General features: G+C 39.0%; 1 protein-coding gene across 5 annotated transcripts in view; it reads left to right on the top strand.

The window, feature by feature from the left end:
• The window catches only part of INPP5F (inositol polyphosphate-5-phosphatase F), a 93,560-nt gene that overhangs the window by 23,120 nt on the left and 45,140 nt on the right, over positions 1–25,300 (top strand). For all 5 annotated transcript variants that reach the window (XR_009005577.1, XM_057530344.1, XM_057530343.1 and 2 more), the window contains one exon: positions 18,300–18,436. Coding sequence is in view for 4 of the 5 variants with exons in the window: in XM_057530344.1 (XP_057386327.1) it covers positions 18,300–18,436 (137 nt within the window). In the remaining variant the exon portion in view is untranslated. The remainder of the gene's footprint in view (positions 1–18,299; positions 18,437–25,300) is intronic.

Raw genomic sequence — 25,300 nt, 5'->3', positions numbered from 1 at the left:
TGTGCTTTTAAAAATGCTTTTAAGATAAAATTATTGCACGTTTGGAAGCTAGGTTGATTTCTGGATAATATAAAGCACAAATTGCCAGAGACAGTCTAGTTTTCTTTTGCTAGATTCTTGTGGTTATTTTCTAAAATGTGTTAACTATTTTATAGACACAAAAAGCTATTTATCACGGATACGCAGTATAGCTTGCTGAAAAACAAACACACACTTATCTACCACCTAGATTAAGGAATGAAACATGACGAATGTCTTTGGAGCCCTCACTGCCTTTCTCCAAGTATATCCTCTCCTGCCTTCTTCCCTTCAAGAGAGTCTGCGATTTTGAATATTGTACTTATTAGTCCCTTGATTTTCATTATTGCTGTTGTTATGTATATATCCCTCAACAATATGTTGCTGAGGCTTGTGTTTGGGGAATTTTATATCAATGATACTAAGCTGTCTGTGTTCTTTCACTTCTCCCCTCCACTCCCACAACTTGATGCTTTGGGATTTATCCACGTTGATATAGGAAACTTTAGTTCCTTATTTTCACGATTGCATGAATATATCATACATAATTTGTCCTTTTTTCTGTCATTGGGTAATTTTTGTCATTGTTTGTTTTTTGCCATTAGAAATAATACCACTGTGAGCATTATTGTACGTTCTGTCTTTGGTAGTTTTTAAATTCTTTCAATACAAAGGAGAAAAGCATTAGACATTGTGTAACATGCTAAGTATTTTAGTCACACTCTCCTACCCGTCCACATTTACATACGTATATCTTTAATTCATTTATATGCTGACAGGATAATTTCACAGTTGAATGTTCTGAGCTAAAATTCATTTTCTATTGTTTAAGTGAAGCTTATGAAACTTTGGAGTTATTTTTCTCCAATTTCAGTTACATCTTGAAACAGTGAATAAATCACTGACATGAGTCAAGAGACCTGAATTCAGGCTTTATTTATTAGCTTTGAGGTATAGGAGAAGTTACATAATATCTGTTTCATCTGTTGCTGTGTAACAAGCTGTCCCAAAAGTTAACGCCTTAAAACAACAACAGCGTATAATAGCTCACGATTCTATGGGTTAACCACACGGCTCTTCTGCCCTTTTCTTCTGTTGGCTGGGGTCATCCATGTGGCAACATTCATCTGGGGGTTTGCCTGGGGGCATCTCAGTTTTCCTTCATGTGGCATCTCTGTCCATGTGTCTCTTCTCACAAGGCATCTCCTTGGGGCCTCTCTCTCCTGGATACCTGGGTATCCTTTCAGGGTGCTAAGATGACAAGTTCCAATGTATAAGGGCTTATCAAGCCTCTGCTTGTGTCACTGAGCTTGCTAATATCCCATTGGTCTAAGGAGGTCACACATCCAAATGTAGAGCTAACGTGGGAAGGGGTTTCACAAGGGTTTGCATCCCAGGAGGGTGGTTCATTGGGGGCCACAACGCCCCGGAGCCTCTACTTTATGAACTGTAAAACAAGAGTAAAAATAACTGCCCGCTTTTTTTCCTTAGGGTATTGTGAGTCTCGAATAAAATAATATACCTAAAAGTGCTTAGTAAATTATCACTATCTCATCAAATCTTTGGTTGCAAATACAAACCTATCAGTTTATGCAAACAAATTTTTATTAGGAATTCAAGGGAACAAAACCAAGAAATGGATTTGTTCAGGATCTGAGATTACTTTTGCGGCAGGTGGTATCTGACCACCACTTCCCCCTGTACAGCTCCTACAGTCTTCTCTTCTTTTGGCTGTGTCTGTTTCTGTGTTATGTGCAGCAGAATTTATGCATTTATGTGGTACTCAAACCAACCTCAGCCGTCAAGCCAACCAACATCTGATATTCCCTACAACCCCTGGAGACTGACTAGCTATCTAGTTCAGACCCCTAGGGAAGAGACTTTTTGGCTTACCTTGAGCCAGGGACCTTCCCTGGTCACAAAGTTCAAACATGCCCACTGCTCTAAGCGGGACGGGTAAGCAAAGCAGGAGGGTTTGCACTTGGCAGACAACCCAAAGTCATTTCCTACAAGCAATGTACAAATATGTTACTGGCTGATGAGTTTGATGCAGTCAAAGTATGGTCATTAGGAGGTAGCGGAGGTGTGGGCATTTCCTGTGGTCAGCCCCTGTTTACATGTACTTTCTCTCCTTGCACCATGTGCCTTTCTTTGGACCAAAAACAAGAAGTTGGTAGGCAGTGTAGACATCTGTTATATAGGATATTTTGGAAGAGGGAAAGGTGGGGAATAGAGTGAACTAGAGAAAAAAATACTAAAAAGAAGTAAAGAAGGGCCAGGAAGGTGTCTCACTTTTTCACTCTCCTAACCTATGTCCCTTTTTTTTTTTTCTTCCTCCTGCCCCATCACTTCTAAGGTTTGGCTGTTAAGAAAGGGTGTGGGGAGGAAGCAAGGAAAGTCTTTTCTGGGCCCCCTGCTGTTCTTCTTCCCCTCACCCAGGAGAGAACTGCAGCCGCACCCTGTGTATCACTCCACCCCCAGCTCCCACCCCCTGAGCATCCATCTTACTCTTGTCACCTTCTCTTTCTTCATCCTCTGTCCTGGGCATGCCTCATCTCCTCCCCTCCCTGTGTCCCATTAAAGCTGTTGCTCTGATCACACTACCAGCTTGGCCAATGGGCAGTGTGTTCCTGGTATGTGTTATAACCGAGATAATCACTCCATGTGCATTTTCCTACGGGGCCATCTTACCTTCTGGGGGTAGAAGATGAGGGGAATAAAATGTCTGTACTTAAACTTTTTCTCACTGCTGTTTCCCTCCTACTTAGTCTCTACATATTAATGCACGAATTTTTGTTCTTGCCTAGTGAGATGGGAACATAAGTTTACTTGAATAGTTGTCATTGACAGTCTAAAAACGGCGTGGGTGAGCCATGACTGTCATCAAGCTCATGGGATGTAAGCAGTCATGACTTAGGAACCGTTAGTAGTTGGCTAGGGCTGCTGCAGCGAAGTTCCACAGACTGGGGGGCTTAAATAGATATTTATTTTCTTGCAGTTCTGGAGGCTTGAAGTCCAAGATCAAGGTTTCATCAGGGTTGATTTCTTCTGAGACCTCTTTCGTTGGCTTGTAGATGGCTGTCTTCTCCTTGTGTCTTCACATCATCTTCACATTGTCTTCTCTCTGTGTGTGTCTGTCTTCAAATTTCCTCTTATAAGGACACCAGTCATATTGGATTAGAGCCCTCCCTAATGACCTCATTTAACTTACTTACATCTTTAAAGATCCCACTCTTTAGAATAGGGTCACATTCTGAGGCACTGGGGGTTAGGATTCAAACATATGAATTTTAAGGGAACATAATTCAGCCCTTAACAGGAACCTGACATCCACTGGAAAGCTCACTGCAAAAGCATGTCAAAGAGAATTCCCACCATTGCTTCTGACCCTTTATTTTACAGTGGAATAGGCCATTCCCCAAATGTCACTGAGTAGGCACTGGCCCCAGCAGTGGACTAACCTTAAGATCACACAGTTGCCTTGGATCATGTTACTTCCTCCAAGCCTCAGTTGCCAACTATAAGACAAAGATGATGACACCTCCTAGATACGTTTATTGTAAGATTTAATAAAACTCACATGAAGTGCTTAGCATAGCTCCTGTTAATAGTAGGCATTCAATAGATGCTGGCTATTACTGTTTTTTCCTTAGTTCTAAAGGTAACTTAGAGGTGTCACATATATCACTAGAGAACCACTTAAGTTCTAGCTATACAATTTTGAACAAATTTTAAACTTAGACTTTTTTTTCCAATAATTTTAATGTTTACTGAAACTAATGATACTAACATGTCACTAAAAGGTGACATGGTGGGGATTATAAAAAGTAATGTTTTTAGAAGTGAAATATTAGTAGCATTAGTGAAGGTTATATTTTATAATCCATCTGCCCCTTCAGAAAAATGTGTGGTGGAAGAATTTAAAAGTATTATTTGGTTGTGGTATCCTTTGCTGATAATTGCCCTTCCTTTTAGCAAGTTCTGTCCCCAAAATTGTTCTATTAACCCTGGTGCCTAGAAAACAACTATTTAGAACCATTAGCCTTTCTTCAGTTTGGAAGGTGTCTTCCCCAGACATTTGCAGGCAGGTGGACTTTCAGCCAGGGTCTAATGCAGTCTATTTTTGACAACCTGAAGGTGTCTGACTTTGGTTTGATCACTTGGGATTTATTAAGATGAGGAACAGAAAGTAGAAGGGACATGTAATATGCTAAATAGATGAAGGAAAAGTAAAGCTTCATGAAAAATCATTGTCTTCTATTCGTTGTAGTGTCCGGGGGGAAGTAAGGATGATAGTCAAATTCTTACCACAGTTGTAATTACACATTAATTTTTTGTTTTCTTCTTTTTCGTTTGTCCTCTTCCACCCATCCTCCTTCCCCAGGGTATAAGCTCCAAGACAGGGGCTAGGTGTGTTTTGCTCACTGCTGTGTCCCCCTGTGCAGTGGCTATTCAAAAATATTCAGCAAATAGTTATTTAATAAATACTTATGGAGTGCCTATTGTGTGCTGGGGGCTGCAGGATGAACAAAATTCAAAGCTTCCAGGAGCATAGAATCGAAGCCAAGAGATAGACATTAATTACCCCATCAGAATTTTATCATTAAACATAAGCTTCTGAAGAAGAAAAACGTGGGATGTTGTGAAGCACATAGCAGAGGGGCCTGACTGGTGGTAGCGGGGGGTCCTGGATAGAAGGCATCCCTGAGGAAGTGATGTCTGAGTTGAGGCCTGAAATGTGTTTTCTCAATCACGGGAGTCTTTTTGCACAGCTGCTAACTCTGCCAACGACTACTCTCCTCTCACTCCCCACCCCTCACCTTGGCCCTGTCCAGATTATCTTACTAATATTTCAGGCCTCAACCCAAACACAACTTCCTTAGGGATGCCTTCCATCCAGGAGATAGCTATATCATCACAGAGCCAGGAAGAGATTGCTTGAGGCTGGAGGTTTTAAACAGATTACAAAAACTCTTTAAATTAAAATCTCCAGTAGTCCCCCCACCCCCATCCGTGGTTTCACTTTCCGAAGTTTCAGTTACCTGCGGTCAACCATGGTCCGAATATATTAAATGGAAAATTCCAAACAATTCATAAGTTTTAAATTACACGCCATCCCGAGCGGTGTGATGCAATCTCACTGTTCTGCTTCCTCCTGCCTGGGATGTGAATCGTCCCTTTGTCCAGCTCATCCACACTGTATGCTATCAGCCCATTAGTCACTTAGTAATCGTTTCAGTTATCAGATCGACTGTCGAGGTATCACAGTGCTGTGTTCAAGTAATGCTTATTTTACTTAGTAATGATCCCAGTGTTCAAGAAAGAATGTATATATAGGGCTTGGTTCTATCTGTGGTTTCAGGCATCCACTTGGGGTCCTGGAACGTATCCCCGGGGGATACGTGTTTTGAAGACTGAGAAGAGGATAAGCTCGTTAGGGTAAGAAATATCTGAATATAAAATGCAAAAGTATTTTTCCCACGATATATTCAGAAATAGTTTGTAGAGAGAATTGTCAGGAATCTTGATTAATTTAGCAATAGAGGCTCTTAGGTTAGTAGTAATTAAGTGAATTACTACTCCTAGTATTGAGCAGCTACAGACACAGTTCACTCAAGTCGCTCCCATTCATTCAAATAGTACACACCATCTGCTGTTTCTCCACTTTTAAAGTGGTGAGGATATCTTTTTTTTTTTTTTTTTTTTTAATAGGACTGACAATATTTTTTCTAGTTTTTTTTTTTTAATAGTTTTTTTTTAATACTTTATTTATTTTATTTATTTATTTATTTATGACTGTGTTGGGTCTCTTAGTTTTCGTGTGTGGGCTTTCTCTAGTTGCGGCAAGTGGGGGCCACTCTTCATCGCGGTGCGGGGGCCGCTCTTCATCGCGGTGCGCGGGCCTTTTCACTATAGCGGCCCCTCCCGTTGCGGGGCACAGGCTCCAGACGCGCAGGCTCAGTAGTTGTGGCTCACGGGCCCAGTTGCTCCGCGGCATGTGGGATCTTCCCAGACCAGGGCTCGAACCCGTGTCCCCTGCATTGGCAGGCAGATTCTCAGCCACTGCGCCACCAGGGAAGCCCGGTGAGGATATCTTGATCATTAAAATGCTAAAATGTATTATGCGTATGATTTTAAAAGTTTTATTTTAGTCCGTGGCTGTCAGTGGAGACCTTGCTATGACACTCAACGACATGAAATATTTTTTATACTTTAGTGATGAATGAATGGAGTGTCGCCAGCATTGCCTTAGTAGTTTCCTAAAAAGCCATTAGAAAACCCCACTGCTCAAGGGCACTGGAGAAAAAGGAAGAGAAGCCTGACAGGGTCCCTTCAGAGCTCTCAGCCTCTGCTGGAGGCCTGCTTCTCAGGCACGGTCTTTAGATAGTGCTTCTGTTTAAATACAAGTTTAATTGTCTGCGTACAATTGCACTTGAGAGAAGTGGATTGTTTTATTGTCTACTGACAACTCATATAATAAAAACATGTAAGGATTGCGATGATGGTTGTACAACTCTAAATTCATCAAAATCGTTGACTTGTTATACTTAAAATGAGTGAATTTTATGGTATATAAATTATATCTCAATAAAGCCATTGAAAATTTTTAAGTCAGAGAATAGCTTTTGTTGTATCCTGTTGTCATTACTTCTGATTTTAACTTAATCTAAAAATGAAGTAATCTACCTTTTGGTAACAAAGGTGACTTTTTTTCATGTACTAAAGTTGATTTGAAGGAAGTATTTTAAAGAAACAGTGTTATTCGGGACTTCCCTGGTGGCGCAGTGGTTAAGAATCCACCTGCCAATGCAGGGGACACAGGTTCAATCCCTGGTCAGGGAAGATCTCACATGCCGCAGAGCAACTAAGCCCGTGTGCCACAACTACTGAGCCTGCACTCTAGAGCCCGTGAGCCACAACTACTGAAGCCCACGTGCCACAACTACTGAAGCCCACACGCCTAGAGCCTGTGCTCTGCAACAAGAGAAGCCACCACAATGAGAAGTCCGCGCACCGCATCGAAGAGTAGCCCCCGCTCGCCGCAACTAGAGAAAGCCCGCGGGCAGCAACGAAGACCCAACTCAGCCAAAAAAAAAGAAAAGAAACAGTATTATTCGTAACATAACATTTCTACCAAATAATCTAAAATGTAATTTAAAAACAGTCATTTTATATTCACTTTTTCATTCATGAGGGTCTCAGAACTACTTATTTTGGAGGTAAGATTTACATTGGTGACTAGGTTCCTGGTTAATCCTTAAAAGATTCTTTAATTGTAGTTTAGCTGACCTATTCTGTTAATAGCTTTGGGTCTTGGAAGCAGGCAGCCAAGTGGTACAAGTGGTTCCTTTCTTTGGCATCTTCTTGTCTCTGGTTTTTGCTTCCGTCTTCCTTTTACTCTCTTCCCAGGTACCTCTGTGCTGAATGACCCTTCCCTCCTCTCTTTGCTCCCCTCAGCCTGCTCCATTACTTTATGCTTCAGAATTTTCCATCACCTCCCTTGTCCCTGATCTGAGCTCCAATCTCCTTGGTACAGATGGTTCCACCTCCCCAGTAGGAGCAGTACTTGAACTAGACACATGAAGGTGACCCATAGTTCTGAGCTCTCCCAAGGGTCATCACATAAGCATGCTGCTTAGTTCTGAGCATACCTCTAACTGGCAGATTTTTATATCCTCAGGCAGAGAGAAACTTTAGAGGCAAGCCAGCTTGCCTCTTCTGTTTCATGATCGTTCCATTTTCTAGTTATAAATGAATTTGTTCTTAAACTCTAGTTGTTTCCCTCAGTGATCCCTATGGCAGTGATATTAAAAGTTTTTTTGCTCCATAAAGAGAAGAGGCTTATTAAGGTAAGATTGACTGACTGACTGTATGGGCCAGCTATAAACGTTCTTCCTATATTTATTTCCTCCTTTATATTCTTATTGAACATTTTGAAGTGATTACAATCAAATTATTATCAGGTCTAATTGTGTTTAAGAAAGAAGATTCTTGGTTCTTGGCTATCAGGTTTGTTACAGCCGGTAGGCTTGGGTCCCTTCATGCACAGGGGCCAATCACCTCCAACCCTGAAGCATACTTATGTCACCCTCCAAAGCAGTAATTTATCTTCATGATGATAAACCTTCATCATAAATAAAAATCCCAATTATATTTAGTATGCCTGGGTTTAATAGGTAGGAAAGTATGTAATATATTAACATTTTAAATAAACATGTAAGAAAACATCTTAGCACTTCAGGAAGATAAAGATATAGTTATCTGGAAAATGTACTTTTTATTTTTTTTATTTTTTAAATTTTTTTTAGTCTTTTATTTTTTTTTATTTTTTTTTCCACACACACACACTGTATTTTATTTTTACAAGAGATAAATAGACTGACACCAAGCATTGTACATGGATGACCACAACAAAAGCAACAATGATTGCAATTACCAAACATGAAACACACTCATACTATGTCATAATATTGACATTCAGTCCAGTAATCCTCCACTGTAACAGCTCCTTTACTTTGCAGCGAAAATTGATTTGTATATTCTTTGCCTCTGAGTCCTTGTGGGATTTTTTTTTTTTTTTTTTTTTTTTTTTTTATTTTTAATTCAGACAGAAAGTCACAAAAATTATACTCATCCTCATCAGTTCACTCAGTACTTTTTATTTTTAATTTTTATAATGTTGACTTTTAAAATTTTTATTTTATTTTATTTATTTTTGGCTGCGTTGGGTCTTCGTTGCTGTGCACGGGCTTTCTCTAGTTGCAGCGAGAGGGGGCTACTCTTCGTTGCGGTGCGCGGGCTTCTCATTGTGGTGGCTTCTCTTGTTGCGGAGCACGGGCTCTAGGCGCGCGGGCTTCAGTAGTTGTGGCTCGCGGGCTCTAGAGCACAGGCTCAGTAGTTGTGGCACACGGGCTTAGTTGCTCCGCAACATGTGGGATCTTCCCTCACCAGGGCTCGAACCTGTGTCCCGTGCACTGGCAGGCGGATTCTTAACCACTGTGCCACCAGGGAAGTCCCCACTTTTTATTTTTTGTTTGGCCGCACCATGCGGCTTGTGGGATCTCAGTTCCCCAACCAGGGATTGAACTCGTGCCCTCAGCAGTGAAAGCGTGGAGTCCTAACCAGGACTGCCAGGGGACTCCCTGGAGAATGTACTTTTATATAGAAACTCATTTTGCCCATTGATACTCTATAAGTTAGACTTTTATAGTTTTCTAGGACTATTATAAATGGAAAAGACTTTACATTTTTATGGCGTATAATAGATTATTTCATTTTATGGCAGGTCATTATTAGGGATTTTATTATTAGGATGAATTTAAATTCATAGGTTAAGCTGAAGATGCTTCTGATTCCACCATTTGGTACCTTTGAAATGGAGCCTAATAAGTGTACCTCTTGCCCTAGATGCTGTCCTTATGAGTCATTGTCAGTTTTCTATATACCCAGACTTAGAAAACTTTAGTAGGCAACAGAGCAACCCATCAAGAAACACTGAGTAGCTACTATGCTTGGAAGATGAACAAATTAATAATTGGCTCTTTGGTCACTGAGAGTATTAGAAGCCCAATATGATGTACTTTGAAAAAAATAGCTCTGGTGTGCTGGTACTGTTACTTGTATTTCTACTTACCTGATGTATAATGGTGTACATTGCTCCCTGAAATATATTAAAAGATGTATACTGCTCTATTTCCATTAGGAAAAGAAAGCATTTTTCTTAATGTAGTTTTAAAAAATAGAAATAACCTTATATATAAAGCAAAAAATTATATTAAACATACCATGAATCCATATCTTTTAGTAGAAATTTAAATTCATGCATAAGTTTGCATAAAACCTATAGACTTATGCTCATATTCATTTAAAAGTACTAAATGGCCAATTAATAGCTTATGCAATAGGTGTCAGTGAAGTAGGTTTTATGCACACATTGGACTGAATTTAAATTCCTACCAAAGATTTGTTTAAAAAAAAAAAGAAAAGCAGGATCCTTCAAATTGGAACATAATTTATCTTGAGATAAGCCGTTAAGACATTACCCAATTATTAGAGCTCTTAAAATGCATAGTGTGTTAATATATTATATAATGGATCATTTAAAGATACTTCGTACATTTTAAAAAATGAGATCAAGAGAAACTAGACAGATTGTTTCTGACAGCAAGAGACTAGCAGTATTTGAAGAGATAATAGCCAAGAATTTTCTAAAACCAACTATAAATACAAGTCACAATGTCAAGAAATACTTTGAACTGCAAGGGAAAAAATACAAAGAAAACCACACTTAGGCACCTTGTAGTAAAACTGATGAAAACTAAAGACAAAGAAAACATCCTAAAGCAGCCAGAGAAAAACCACACATTAAATTCAAGGGCATTCAATCAGCCTTGATAGGAACAATGGAAGCGGGAAGACAGTGGAATGCTGTCTTCAAAGTGCCTGTCTAGAATTTTATACCTTCAAAAATTAAGGAAAAAAGGACATTTTGAGCCAAACAAACTGAAAGAATTTGTCATCAGCAGTATCTGCACTAAAAGAAATACTAAGAATTCTTCAGGTAAAAGGAACATGATTCCAGATGGGAGTGTGGAGTTGTAGGAAGGAGTGAAGTTCAATGGAAAGAGTAAATGTGTTGGTAAATTTAAATAAAGTTGGCTTTATATGAGGTTTAAAATTAACGCAGAATGAAAACACACAACAATAATAGTAACAATAGTGAGCTAGAAAGGGCTGGTGTTCTAAGGTCCTTTCACTGTCCAGGAACTGGCAAAAATACTAATTTACATTAGGCTTTTGTAAGTTAGGGCTCGTATTATCAGACCCTACAATATAACCACTAATAGCTTAATAAAAGATTGTAAAAAACTAATAAAGGGGGAAATGGAATAATAATAATTTTAACACTTAATAATCCAAAAGAAGGCAAGAAAAGAAAGCATGTAGAACAGGTGGGACAAATGGTAAGACGGTAGAATGATTCTTTTTTTTTTTGTTTTGTTTTGTTTTTTGTTTTTTTTTAAATTTATTTATTTATATTTATTTTTGGCTGTGTTGGGTCTTTGTTTCTATGCGAGGGCTTTTCTCTAGTTGCGGCAAGCGGGGGCCACTCTTCATCGTGGTGCGCGGGCCTCTCACTATCGCGGCCTCTCTTGTTGCGGAGCACAGGCTCCAGACGCGCAGGCTCAGTAGTTGTGGCTCACGGGCCTAGTTGCTCCGCGGCATGTGGGATCTTCCCAGACCAGGGCTCGAACCCGTGTCCCTTGCATTGGCAGGCAGATGCTCAACCACTGCGCCACCAGGGAAGCCCTAGAATGATTCTTAAGTTTATCAACAATTACATTACATACGAATGGACTTAGTACTCAGTTAAAAAAGCTTTTCATAATGGAAAAACAATAAAATTCATCTATAAGCTGCTTTTAAGACAAATACCTTAGGTATATGTATATGTATATAGAATGGTCCAAAGTAAAAGGATAGAAAAAAGAAACCAAGCAAATGCTAATCTACTGAAAAATAATGTGTCTATCCCAATATGAAAACAGACTTTAAGGCAAGAAGCATAAAGAGATATACATTTCAAAAATAGCAAAAGTTCAAGTCACCAGAAAGATATAGCAATTTTAAATTTGTATGCACCTAAGCCTTAAAATATAAAAAGAGCAATGAGTCATTTGGCTTAAATTTATTAGTTAGACTGTCAACTTGAAACGGCAGAGAAATGTATGAGTATTCTTATTATCAGCTTGACACAGAAGAAAGGAAAGGTGAGCCAACTATAATCCCCTTTCCTAATTCTCTTTTTTCCTTCTTACCAACACATCTCCATTCTCTGATTCATCTGGTGCAAATGCAGACTCTGAGCATTTATTAGAGGTGTAACCTACAGACGCTCTTCAACAATTTAAATATTTGTTATTTGAATATTATGTTACAACTTTGGAGTATGTAGTAACCACCTGGGTTAGTATTTATTGGCATATGGATATAATTATAAATTCTATTGTGCTGATTTCGAGTGTTAAGGCAGCAGGGTTCTCTCTGCTTTGTCATTTCCCAGCTTCTCCTGGTGGACGCTCCAGGTGACGTGGACCTAGGAGAGGTGAAGGAAGTGCTTTGTCCTCAAGAATATAGTCTGCAGGATCAGGGCAAGCTAAAGGAGGAAAACACATGAGAGTCATTATCAGACCCACCTTCTGTTTTATTTTTGCTTTTGGTCATAACATGAATGTTTATAGAGAGACACAGAGAAACTCGAAAGTGTCCAAAAGAGCAGTGAAAACAGAACCTTTGTATGCTACAGAAGTAAATAAATAAGTTTTTTTTTCTCTAAAAGAATTAAGTCTTAAAAAAAAAATCCCGCTGAACCAGTTCAAATCAGAACCAGTCTTTGGAAAAGGTGAGCTAGAAGAAAAAAATCAGAAAAGCAAAATCATTTTCACGCAAATATTTCATTCACTTCAAGTGTCTGGCCCACAGAATATGTACTGCCTATGTATTTCTATCACTAGGGGCTCTTTTAGTTGAATCTCACTTAACCTCTTTGCCAGAGTAACCAACATGCCTCACCTGCCTCTGCAGAGTCTGTTGGTAGATGCATTGGATGCTCTGAAGGCCGGTGGAGACTGGGTAGGAAGCCCTCTCTCTTCTGGTGGATCGTGTTTATTTCCAATCCTGTTCATACTTGTTTTACTCGATATTGTAATTACATAATTAAATAAGCCCATCAACTATGAGTATTGATACAAAAAGAAAGACTTCCTGTTTCTATGAAGGCTAAATTGAATGCTTTGGAAAGACTAGATAAAGTTGTGTTGCATCAAAAGAAAAAAAAAAAAAGGTAAATTACACCACCAAATACTTATTAGGGGCTCATTCTCAAAGAATGTGGGAACTCAGTTCCCCGACCAGGGATCATTGAAGCCGTGCCCCATGTAATGGAAGCGCAGAGTCCTAACCACGGGACCGCCAGGGAATTCCCTAAATTATGTATGTTTAAAAGGTCATTGTTAAACTCTCAAGTAAGATTAAAAGGACTAATGCCAACAATGGTAACCAATTGCTCTGCATCTCTGCTAGTCTCCTTATATGAGAGAACTCACAAGGTGGGGTTTGGATTAGATTTAAAGAATTGCCATGGAGTGGGGAACAATGGTCAAAGGGAACATTAGTTGTATATGTAATGTTTACATTTTTAAACAAATGGAATGTATTCCTTTATTTCCTATCGAATTAACATTAATAAAAATGAAAAGGATTGCTAGACATTCATTGTTGGATCAAATGCTTATCTTTTCTATATGTCAGTAGGATGGATAGCCATGTTGAGAAATATGTAAGATGCAGTACTTCCTAGAGGTGAGGTCATGAGTAGGGAGAAAAGAATTTCATCCAATTTTAGAAAAAAAAAATTGTTTTTTTAATGAAAATCTTTATCCTGCCATTACTTATCCTCTTTTAACTGAGTCAGTTATTGTATAGGGCAAGCAATTGAATCTTTTCCAGGACTATTGTTTTAGTTTGCCCTAACTGGTCATGCTTTTCAAGATAATCACTTCCTAATCAGTTTTCTTATCTTGCTGGGGAAGTCAGATTTTCCTGTCTGTCTTTTCCTGAAGGAGTCAGGGTTACAAAATTGACCTTTTTTCCCATTGTAAAATGTTTAAAAAGTTGAAAAAATATCTTTATGCCGTAAGACCTTGCTAGACTAAATTACCTTTGACACATGGTTGTACCGCATATCCAGATTTCAGTGTGGCAGCTTTAATTGAGCCAAGTTTCTTTTCCTGGTGGGTGATAAAAATTAATGCAGTAACCTGCATTTGTGCTTTTAAAAACTTTATTACAAAATTATGCCTGACTGGATACTGGGATTGCTAAACAGTAGTAATGGTATATAGCAATACTTTTACATTTTTCTTGGCTTAAAGCACAAACTAGAGAAAATATATTTGGATCATTTAACCCTGTAACTAACATGCTCATTCTTGCCGAACTTCCAGGCTTCTATGTGTTTATTATTGTGTTTTGTTTCACCTAAGGCAAAATAATTACAGGAATACATATTGCTATTTCTCATGAGGGTTTTTGTTTGTTTTGTTTTGTTTTCTCGGGTCAGCCTAGAAATATCTTAGCGTCCAATTCAAATTTTTCATTTTCTTTCCATTATGATTTTAATTGTTCCTTTGAACACTATTTCAAATACCTGTCTCTCTGTGTTTGGCAGGAAATATACTTTTTAGTTTTTTTCTTTCTTTCTTTTTTATTTATTTATTTATTTATTTATTTATTTATTTATTTATGGCTGCGTTGGGTCTTCATTGCTGAGTGCTGGCTTTTTCTAGTTGCAGTGAGCGGGGGCTACTCTTCCTTGTGGTGCGTGGGCTTCTCATTGCGGTGGCTTCTCTTGTTGCGAAGCATGGTTTCTAGGTGCGTGGGCTTCAGTAGTTGTGGCACGGGGGCTCAGTAGTTGTGGCTCACGGGCTCTAGAGTGCAGGCTCAGTAGTTGTGGCGCATGGGCTCAGTTGCTCCACGGCATGTGAAAATCTTCTCGGACCAGGGCTTGAACCCGTGTCTCCTGCATTGGCAGGCGGATTCTTAACCACTGCGCCACTAGGGAAGCCTACTTTTTAGTTTTTTATTCTCTGCTCTGGTAGGTAAGACTCCTAACAAGTTCTTTTGTTCTTTAGAAGGAGCTTTTTTTAAAAAAAGATTGAGACGTAGTTCACACACCATAAAATTCACTCTTTTAAATTACAATTCAGTGGTGTTTAGTATCATCATAAGGTTGTACAACCATCACCACTATCTAATTCCAGGACATTTTCATCATCCCACCTTACTTAGATTATAACTAGTAAATGTCGATTTCCTTATCTATCTTACTCTTAGTTTTTTCATTTTGATCAGTGTGTAAGACTAAAAACAGTAAGACAGGAAACTGTATATTAAAAGATTTATGAGATATTAACCCAGTGCAATTTGTAGAGCTGGTTGGAAGTCAACTACAAAAAGACATTTTTATTCATGGTCCCCACACTCCCAGCATCTAAATTATTTCAAAGCAGATTCCAGATATTTTTCTGCAGATACTTCAGTATGTATTTCAACACTAATTATTGACACACCATGCTTTCCCCCTCTTTATTATCATTTACTAGATGCCCGTATTTATGTGGGTCTGTGTCTGTCTTCTCTGGTCTTTTCTAGTATTCATTTGTCCATTCTTGTACTGGCTCCACGTTGTTTTATTTACCGTAGATTTATCATGTTTTGCTACCTGGTAAACATTAGCTCTTAGTAATAATGACAGGAATTATAAAAATTATTTAGTCCTCATAGATACTCTCTGAAATAGGTGGTTTTATCCCATTCTACAGATGAGAAAACCAAGAACTGGAGCAGTTAAGTATTAAGCTGAAGTACATGATAAATAAATGAGGCAGCTAAAATTTGAGTCTGAGTTCTGACCTCGAAGTCCAGAACACTGAGGCTTCTCTGAAAAGGGAAAGCTACTGTTTACAAAATTTTTTCTCTTTTGTTTGAGATCATTTACATTGTATTTTCGCAGATTTAGTCTTCATTATAATCCCTCAGGCATATTGAACTTAAGTCTGTAATTTTTTTTATAGAAGCACCTCAGTTTTTCACAGTTTCTGTGTATGAGTAGCTAGCTAAACTCTAAAAATATGCATATTTTATTTTTAAATGTATTTGGGTTTGTAAGTTGAATATCAGTATTGACAATACCAATGTTTTTGTGGAAAAAAGCATGCCTTTGGTTTCCCAAGTGAGTCTATGTGTGGGGTAAAACCTCTGTGTTTGAAATTTAATATTTTTATATTTTTGGTACTATACCATTAGATGGCTTATTGGAAAGACATTTATTACGTGTGATTGTGCACATTGTGTTTTTGTCATTGCTGTAATTTCTTAAAATCGCAATTCTTAATGTTAATATGAAAGCAAGAAGGCATAAACTGGGAAGAGGGCTTCCTAATGTTGGCTTGTCTGATAATCTGCCAACACTAAATTGTTCAGTGTGAAATAGAAATTATTCCTGTGAGGTTAAGAGACCTGTGGTAAGAATTTCTTTTTATTCAGCAGACTGTATTAGCATTCAACAGTTTATTATGTATTATGTGCTTTATTTATTTTGTGTTAGGTTTATTGTGGTTAGGTGCTTGGTAACCGTAATCTATGCCTGACGTACTTCCTAGCACATGGTAGGTCCTTGGTTAAAGTTTAATGATATTAATGAAATGACCTGCAAAAGCCTTGAAACTTTGGAGTAGATTTCCACCCTATTTTATAAAGAATTATGAAATGTTTCCAAATTCTTGCATTTATGAAATGCTTTAAGCACATCTCCAGAGCACTTTCCCTAAAATGAGAGTTGACTAACATTTGGGGGAAAAATGGGGGAAATTAAAATACTATATATCTTTTAAAAAAATATTTTTTCATAAGGGGAATATATATCCATCATGCTATTTTTCTATAGTAAGAAATTCCTGAAACACTGTTTCAATTATTTTTATTTTTGGTACTAATTAGGTAGTATTTTTAAAGGGTGTAGCCTCATAAAATGAAAAATTGCTTTTGGATGCTGTCTTTCATAGACCATTTCTCAGTTAAATAGAAATCTTTTGTGAGAAGTAGAAATTTGGATTGGAAAGATAACTATTGGGCCTCTAGGTGTTTTCTTTCCTTTCTTTCTTGTAATTATTAAATATTTCTTTCATTTGTTTTACACCCCTCCCCCACTTTCTTCAATATATTTACTTATTTGCTCAGTCCTAGTGTACACATAAAGTAGTTTTGGAATTGCTAACTCATACCCTTCTGAAAAATAATTCACTAACCAGAGTACAATATTGTATACAGTTCTTTTTGTCTTTATCCTTGCAAATACTGTTTTCCAAAGTTATTTAGATTAGTTTTTCTTCCTTATCTCCTACATTATGGTTACGTTTTCCATTTACATTCCATGTAACAGAGTTGGGTTACTCTTTGCATTTTGTTTTGGGTTCCCTCCACATTCTGGTTAATTTGAACTACTTGTTTTTGAGGGGATGTGAAACATTACCATGATTCTAAGAGTCAGAACTAAGTGAAAGGGTGTACTTGGAGAGATGTCATCCCCCTTATCCCTTTTATCCCATTCCTGTTTTCTCTTCCTTCCATGTCATTTCCACCTACCCCTTGTTCAGTAACCAATCTCATTAATTTCTAATTTCTCTTTCCTCTTTTTTTTTTGTACAAATGAGCAGCTATGTGCATATTTTCTCATCTTTCTTACAGAAAGGGTGGCACACTCTACATACTCTTTTGTGCTTTGATTTAATACTATATCTTATTATATAATACCCTTATTGTATATTAATAATATCCAGTTTATCCCCTTCATATATCTAGGAATCACTTCTTATCAGTTTATAGAACGCCTCTAATTCTTTTTTTACAGCTGCATAGTACTCTACTGCATACATGTGCCATAGTTTATTCGGCCATTCTCCTGTGTCTGGGCATTCTAGTTGTTTCCAGTATTTTCCAGTTGTAAACTGCTGCCATGAATAGATTTGAGTATGTGTACTTTTGTGTTGTTGAGGTGTGTCTTCAAGGTAAATTCACAAGAGTGGGATTGCTAGGTTAAAAGGTAAGTGTGTATGTTTTATTATTAGTTATCACAAAATTTCCCTCCAGAAAAGTTGTGTGCATTTGTGTTCCCACCAGCACTATGAGAGTGCCTGGTTCCCACAGCCTGGCCAGCGAATGTGCTGTCATACTTTTTTATTATCCCCAAGCTGATGGGTGAGAATGGTATTGCAACATTTAAATTTACATCTCCATTGAACATCTTTTCATACATGTAAGGGTCATTTTTATATCTTTGTTGTGCTCTAAAAGGTACCAGTCCACGGCCTGTTAGGAACCGGGCCACGCAACAGGGTGAGCGGGGGAGGGGAGGAGGGGGGAGCAGGTAAAGCTTCATCTGCCGCTCCCCATCGCTTGCATTACTGCTTGAACCATTGCTCGCGTTGCTACGTGAACCGTCCCCCGCACCGCTCACATTACCACCTGAACCACACCCCACCCCGCCTTGGGCGTGGAAAAATTGTCTTCCACGAAACCAGTCCCTGGTGCCTAAAAGGTTGGGGACTGCTGCTTTAAAGGGTTGTATCTTCTGCACACTGTGTTTGATTATTCACCTTCAGCTTGCCGGGACAGTACCACTTTATAGACGCCAGACATTAAATATGACTTTTCTCTTTCAGATCTACCGTGGTGGCTTATTTTAATTCGGCAGAAAGCTTTGGTGGGCAAACTTCCAGGAGACCATGAGGTCTGTAAAGTTACCAAAATTGCTGTGCTATCACTTTCTGAAATGGAACCTCAGGATCTTGAGCTAGAGGTAAGGTAAAGTCTCAGGAAATTTTATGGAAACTTGATATAGATGTAATGGCAACTATGGGGATTTGGCTTAATAGACCAGAATCATAGAGTTGTAGAGCTGGATAATATCTTTAGAGTAATTTAATCCTATGGTTTTCAAATCTCACTTTGGTAGTGGAACCTTTGTTTTAAAAATCTGTGAAATCCAGTATATAAAATGCATAGAAACCAGAGCTGCTTTTGCTGAGGTAGCGATGGGAGAAGGGGGGTTCCCTGGGGCCCTGCCTACTTGGCTTCTGCTGGAAGGCCACCTTCTGTTCCTAGGGACCCCTAAGACTCTGCATAGCACACTTCAAAAACTGGTTTGGGGTAGGGGAAGTCAAGAAGGTGAGATTTAACTTTTATTATATCTTTTATCTATATTTCTTGAAATTTTTCTCAGGCCATATTTCTCTTGTAGTTTTTTTTTAAGTTTTTTTTTTTCTTTCTCCTTTTTCATTTCTAATTTTATTGATTTGAGTCCTCTCCCTCTTTTTCTTGCTGAGTCTGGCTAATGGTTTATCCATTTTGTGTATCTTCTCGGAGAACAAGCTTTTAGTTTTATTGATCTTTGCTGTTGTTTTCTTTATTTCTATTTCATTTATTTCTGCTCTGATCTTTATGATTTCTTCTGCTAACTTTTGGTTTTGTTTGTTCTTCTTTCTCTAGTTCCTTTAGGTGTAAGGTTAGATTGTTTATTTGAGATTCTTCTTGTTTCTTGAGGTAGGCTTGTATAGCTCTAAACTTCCCTCTTAGAACAGCTTTTGCTGCATCCCATAGGTTTTGGATCATCATGTTTTCATTGTAATTTGTCTCTAGGTATTTTTTGATTTCCTCTTTGATTTCTTCAGTGATCTCTTGGTTATTTAGTAATGTATTGTTTAGCCTCCATGTGTTTGTGTTTTTTACGTTTTTCTCCCTGTAATTCATTTCTAATCTCATAGTGTTGTGGTCAGAAAAGATGCTTGATATGATTTCAATTTTCTTAAATTTACTGAGGCTTGATTTGTGACCCAAGATGTGATCTATCCTAGAGAATGTTCCGTGTGCACTTGAGAAGAAAGTGTAATCTGCTGTTTTTTGTTTTTTTTTTAGTCTTTTTTTTTTTTTTTTTAATTTATGGCTGTGTTGGGTCTTTGTTTCTGTGCGAGGGCTTTCTCTAGTTGCGGCAAGCGGGGGCCACTCTTCATCGCGGTGCGCGGACCTCTCATTATCGCGGCCTCTCTTCTTGCGGAGCACAGGCTCCAGACGTGCAGGCTCAGTAACTGTGGCTCACGGGCCCAGTTGCTCCGTGGCATGTGGGATCTTCCCAGACCAGGGCTCAAACTCGTGTGCCCTGCATTGGCAGGCAGATTCTCAACCACTGCGCCACCGGGGAAGCCCTAATCTGCTGTTTTTGGATGGAATGTCCTATAAATATCAATTAAATCTATCTGGTCTATTGTGTCATTTAAAGCTTCTGTTTCCTTATTTTCATTTTGGATGATCTGTCCATTGGTGTAAGTGAGGTGTTAAAGTCCCCCACTATTATTGTGTTACTGTCAATTTCCTCTTTTATAGCTGTTAGCAGTTGCCTTATGTATTGAGGTGCTCCTATGTTGGGTGCATATATATTTATAATTGTTATATCTTCTTCTTGGATTGATCCCTGGATCATTATGTAGTGTCCTTCCTTGTCTCTTGTAACATTCTTTATTTTAAAGTCTATTTTATCTGATATGAGTATAGCTACTCCAGCTTTCTTTTGATTTCCATTTGCATGGAATATCTTTTTCCATCCCCTCACTTTCAGTCTGTATGTGTCCCTAGGTCTGAAGTGGGTCTCTTGTAGACAGCATATAGATGGGTCTTGTTTTTGTATCCATTCCACAGGCCTGTGTCTTTTGGTTGGAGCATTTAATCCATTCACGTTTAAGGTAATTATCGATATGTATGTTCCTATTACCATTTTCTTAATTGTTTTGGGTTTGTTTTTGTAGGTCCTTTTCTTCTCTTGTGTTTCCCACTTAGAGAAGTTCCTTCAGCATTTGTTGTAGAGCTGGTTTGGTGGTGCTGAATTCTCTTAGCTTTTGCTTGTCTGTAAAGCTTTTGATTTCTCCATTGAATCTGAATGAGATCCTTGCCGGGTAGAGTAATCTTGGTTGTAGGTTCTTCCCTTTCATCACTTTAAGTATATCATGCTACTCCCTTCTGGCTTGTAGAGTTTCTGCTGAGAAATCAGCTGTTAACCTTATGGGAGTTCCCTTGTATGTTATTTGTCATTTTTCCCTTGCTGCTTTCAATAATTTTTCTTTGTCTTTAGTTTTTGCCAGTTTGATTACTATGTGTCTCGGCGTGTTTCTCCTTGGGTTTATTCTGCCTGGGACTCTCTGCGCTTCCTGGACTTGGGTGGCTATTTCCTTTCCCATGTTAGGGAAGTTTTCGACTATAATCTCTTCAAATATTTTCTCGAGTCCTTTCTCTCTCTCTTCTCCTTCTGGGACCCCTATAATGCGAATGTTGTTGCGTTTACTCTTGTCCCAGAGGTCTCTTAGGCTGTCTTCATTTCTTTTCATTCTTTTTTCTTTATTCTGTTCTGCAGCAGTGAATTCCACCATTCTGTCTTCCAAGTCACTTATCCGTTCTTCTGCCTCAGTTATTCTGCTATTGATTCCTTCTAGTGTATTTTTCATTTCAGTTATTGTATTGTTCATCTCTGTTTGTTTGTTCTTTAATTCTTCTAGGTCTTTGTTAAACATTGCTTGCATCTTCTCGATCTTTGCCTCCATTTTTTTTCCGAGGTCCTGGATCATCTTCACTATCATTATTCTGAATTCTTTTTCTGGGAGGTTGCCTATCTCCACTTCATTTAGTTGTTTTCCTGGGGTTTTATCTTGTTCCTTCATCTGGTACCTAGCCCTGTGCCTTTTCATCTTGTCTATCTTTCTGTGAATGTGGTTTTTGTTCCACAGGCTGCAGGATTGTAGTTTTTCTTCCTTCTGCTGTCTGCCCTCTGGTGGATGAGGCTATCTAAGAGGCTTGTGCAAGTTTCCTGATGGGAGGGACTCTTTTTTTTTTTTTTTTTTAAAGAAAGAAAAACCACTGATCTTGCAAGACTTTTTCATTTTCCAAGAGGAAAGCAAGCCTACAAATAGAGTGACTTCGGGCCAAGACAATGAGATTGCCCAGGGCCAGTGTTTGTCTCCACACTGTGCCTCGCCACCGCCTGGCAGAAGTAACCCATGAAAGCATTTGTGTCATGTCTGCTGTCGGTGTGGGATGTGGCATCCAGGGATGTCATCACTCTGTCATAGTCCTAGCCTATTTTGGTCACTATGTGATGTACCAGACAGGCCCTGAGGGTTAAAGGATTATCATACTTAATCCTTTGGACTGTCCTATAAAGTAGGCACTGTCACAGTCCATGTTGTACAGGTGAAGAAAGCAGGCTTGGCGAGGAATTAATCACAGCTGACACGTGGTGGTGTCCAGACCTGGACTCAGGCCGTCTGATCCTGTATCACTCTGCTGAGCTTGCCTCCCTGTTACCTGAACGGCAGGTAACAGGTAACATAGTTCCCACTGCCCCACAACTCAAATACGTGTTTTTCTAGCCTGAGTTCTTAGGAAGGAAGTTTGGGGACAGGGTTAAATTGTTTAAAAAAATAAGTACAGGGATACCTCAGAGACATTGTGGGTTTGGTTCCAGACCACTGCAATAAAGCAAATATCATGATAACGTGATTCACATGAATCTTTTTGTTTCCCAAGCATATAAAAGTTTTGTTTATACTATGGTCTATTAAGTGTGCAAGGACATTATGCCTAAAAAAATAATGTACATACCTTAATTTTAAAATACCATTGCTAGGGGCTTCCCTGGTGGCGCAGTGGTTGAGAGTCTGCCTGCCAATGCGGAGGACACGGGTTCGAGTCCTGGTCTGGGAGGATCCCACATGCCGCGGAGCGGCTGGGCCCGTGAGCCACAACTACTGAGCCTGCGCGTCTGGAGCCTGTGCTCCGCAACGGGAGAGGCCGTGACAGTGAGAGGCCCGCGCACCGCGATGAAGAGTGGCCCCCGCTTGCCGCAACTAGAGAAAGCCCTCGCACATAAACGAAGACCCAACATAGCCATAAAATAAATTAATTAAAATACCATTGCTAAAAAAATGCTAACCACCATCTGAGTTTTCAGTGAGTCAGTCTTTTTGCAATAACATCAAAGATCACTGATTACAGATCACCATAACAAATATAATAATGATGAGAAAGTTTGAAATCTTGTGAAAATTACCAAAATGTGACACAGAGACATGAAGTGAGCAAATGCTGTTGGAAAATCCCGCCAATAGACTTGTTTGACGCAAACCTTTAATTTGTTTAAAAAACAAACAAAAAAACAATATCTGCGAAGCACAGTAAAATGGGCATGCCTGTGACAATATAGTTATTTTTATGCTTCAGGTTTTGCTGGAAGTTTGACAATCTAATTTTAAGAAACCAGCATTAAAATGAACTTAGGAGGACATTGCTATTCTATTTGTTACAGGTATCAACAAGAGATTAGAGTACTTCTTATTTCCTTTAATTGGTACTAGAGATGGAATACTATTACTATTGCTGATCTGAGACAAGTAACTTAGGTGGCAATTGGGCCTGTTAAAAGCAGGTATTGGCAGTTTTTGTTTGCATTTTATTTTAGTGAAGAACAGCCAGACTAAAAAAATTGTGTCAGTTTGCTAAGCCAATAAACTTGTGTCCTTTGGATGACTGCTGACAAATTGAAAGGTCAGTGTGGCTTCTTGTCACCAGCCTTTGCCTTGAGGGCGAGCACCCCTTGGGCAGCATGCTGGTTTGAGCATTAAGCCTGGGGGCCCTGGCAGTTAGATTTAGAGCAAGAAACAGCTTATCCAGCACCTTGGTCACCTGCTAGTCATCAGTTTGCGCATCTGGTACTCCCAACCCTGGGGAAATGAGCTGTCCTCATCGGAGAACTGGAGCTGGACTTCCCAGGGAGGTTTTCGTATGCCCTTTGTGGCCACCCATCCGTAACATTTGAGATTAGTAGCTGACTGTTGTGTAAATGGCAGGGGTGGAGGGGGAGGAATCTTTAGGAAATAACATTTAATGGAATTTTAAGACACAAAAATGTGAATATGATGAAAGCTTTTAAAATGTCTTTATTCTGAAGACCTTTCCTTTTCTCTCTTGATACTGTTAAGTGAATGAGATTATCTTCAAATACAGGTGAAAATGAGATATTCCCCCACATAGCTGAGTATTTTTACAGCGCAGTTGAACAGTCTGAGCTATGGCATTTGCCAGGGTACTAAAAGTACCGTCCACGTTAAGAGTTGGAAATATGTAATGACCCTTGCTAATTAAGGGTAAACGTGATTATAGATAAAGTATTTCCAGATCCCATTTTAGTGATAGTTTGGCATGCCTTTCTCTCAAGAGAATAGAATTTTAGAAATTTGCATTTAAGCCTTTTTTCCCTTTCCTTTAATCCTATTTTATGGTAATGGAGCTTTACAGTGAACAATAGGAGGAAGGGAAAGAACAGCTATGTTGAAAATCACAAACTGTTTGCTTATTTTCTGACACATTAATTTAAATCTTTGGTATCTTTAATTCAATTTCCGTATAACTCCAGTTAAAAGGTGCATTTAGGGCTTCCCTGGTGGCGCAGTGGTTGGGAGTCTGCCTGCTAATGCAGGGGACGCGGGTTCGAGCCCTGGTCTGGGAAGATCCCACATGCCGCGGAGCGGCTGGGCCCGTGAGCCACAATTACTGAGCCTGCGCGTCTGGAGCTGTGCTCCGCAACAGGAGGGGCCGCGATGGTGAGAGGCCCGCGCACCGTGATGAGGAGTGGCCCCCGCTTGCCACAACTAGAGAAGGCCCTAGCACAGAAACGAAGACCCAACATAGCAATCAATCAATCAATCAATTAATAAATAAAAAAATAAATCTTAAAAAAAAAAAAAAAAGGTGCATTTAGAAGCATGGTAATTTTTTTTTTTTTTTTGATTATACAGTAAATTGTAACTGAGGGGGAGGAAACCCCTCCACCCCCAATCCCTTAGAAATAATCATTGTCAATATTCTGGTGAGTTTTAATGGTTGTTTCCATTTGCCCCCAGCTCTTTGGAGGAGCAATATTACTTGCAAATTTTCAGAATAGTTTTTATTTTTTGCATCTTGGCGTATTTTTTCCTACTTAACTCCTATTATTTTTTAAAATTCCTATTATTTTTCATGGCCATACGTATCTTATGCATATAAGACTTTTTTAAACAAAACTGATTCTTATGTCTTCTTAGTATGTTTTTGTAATTTGGACGTCTGTGTATCAATTTGAATACCCACTGCTCTCAGTCCTTCCCAGCAGGACCCTTGGGCTCTTTAGTGTCGTCACTGTTCTCAGTTTTTCTAGGGCCTCATCTGTCTTCTGTCATTGGAGCAGAAGCACTTTTATTTCAGGGTCGGGAATTAATAGAATTTCTAGTTTCTACCCCAGTTGACTTTTTTTTTTTAACAGCTTTATTGGAGTAAAATTGCTTTACAGTTATGTGTTAGTTTCTGCTTTATAACAAAGTGAATCAGTGAATATATATACATATATCCTCATATCTCCTCCCTCTTGCGTCTCCCTCCCACCCTGTCTATCCCATCCATCTAGGTGGTCACAAAGCACCGAGCTGATCTCCCTATGCTCTGCGGCTGCTTCCAGATGGACTAGCTATCTGTTTTACATTTGGTAGTGTATATATGTCCATGCCACTCTCTCACTTTGTCCCAGCTTACCCTTCCCCCTCCCCGTGTCCTCAAGTCCATTCTGTATATCTGCATCTTTATTTCTGTC

This window comes from Balaenoptera acutorostrata, chromosome 16 (genome assembly GCF_949987535.1).
Source record: "Balaenoptera acutorostrata chromosome 16, mBalAcu1.1, whole genome shotgun sequence".
NCBI lineage: Eukaryota > Metazoa > Chordata > Mammalia > Artiodactyla > Balaenopteridae > Balaenoptera > Balaenoptera acutorostrata.
The sequence above is the reverse complement of the archived record's forward strand: the minus strand, read 5'-3'. Positions and strand labels throughout refer to the sequence as shown.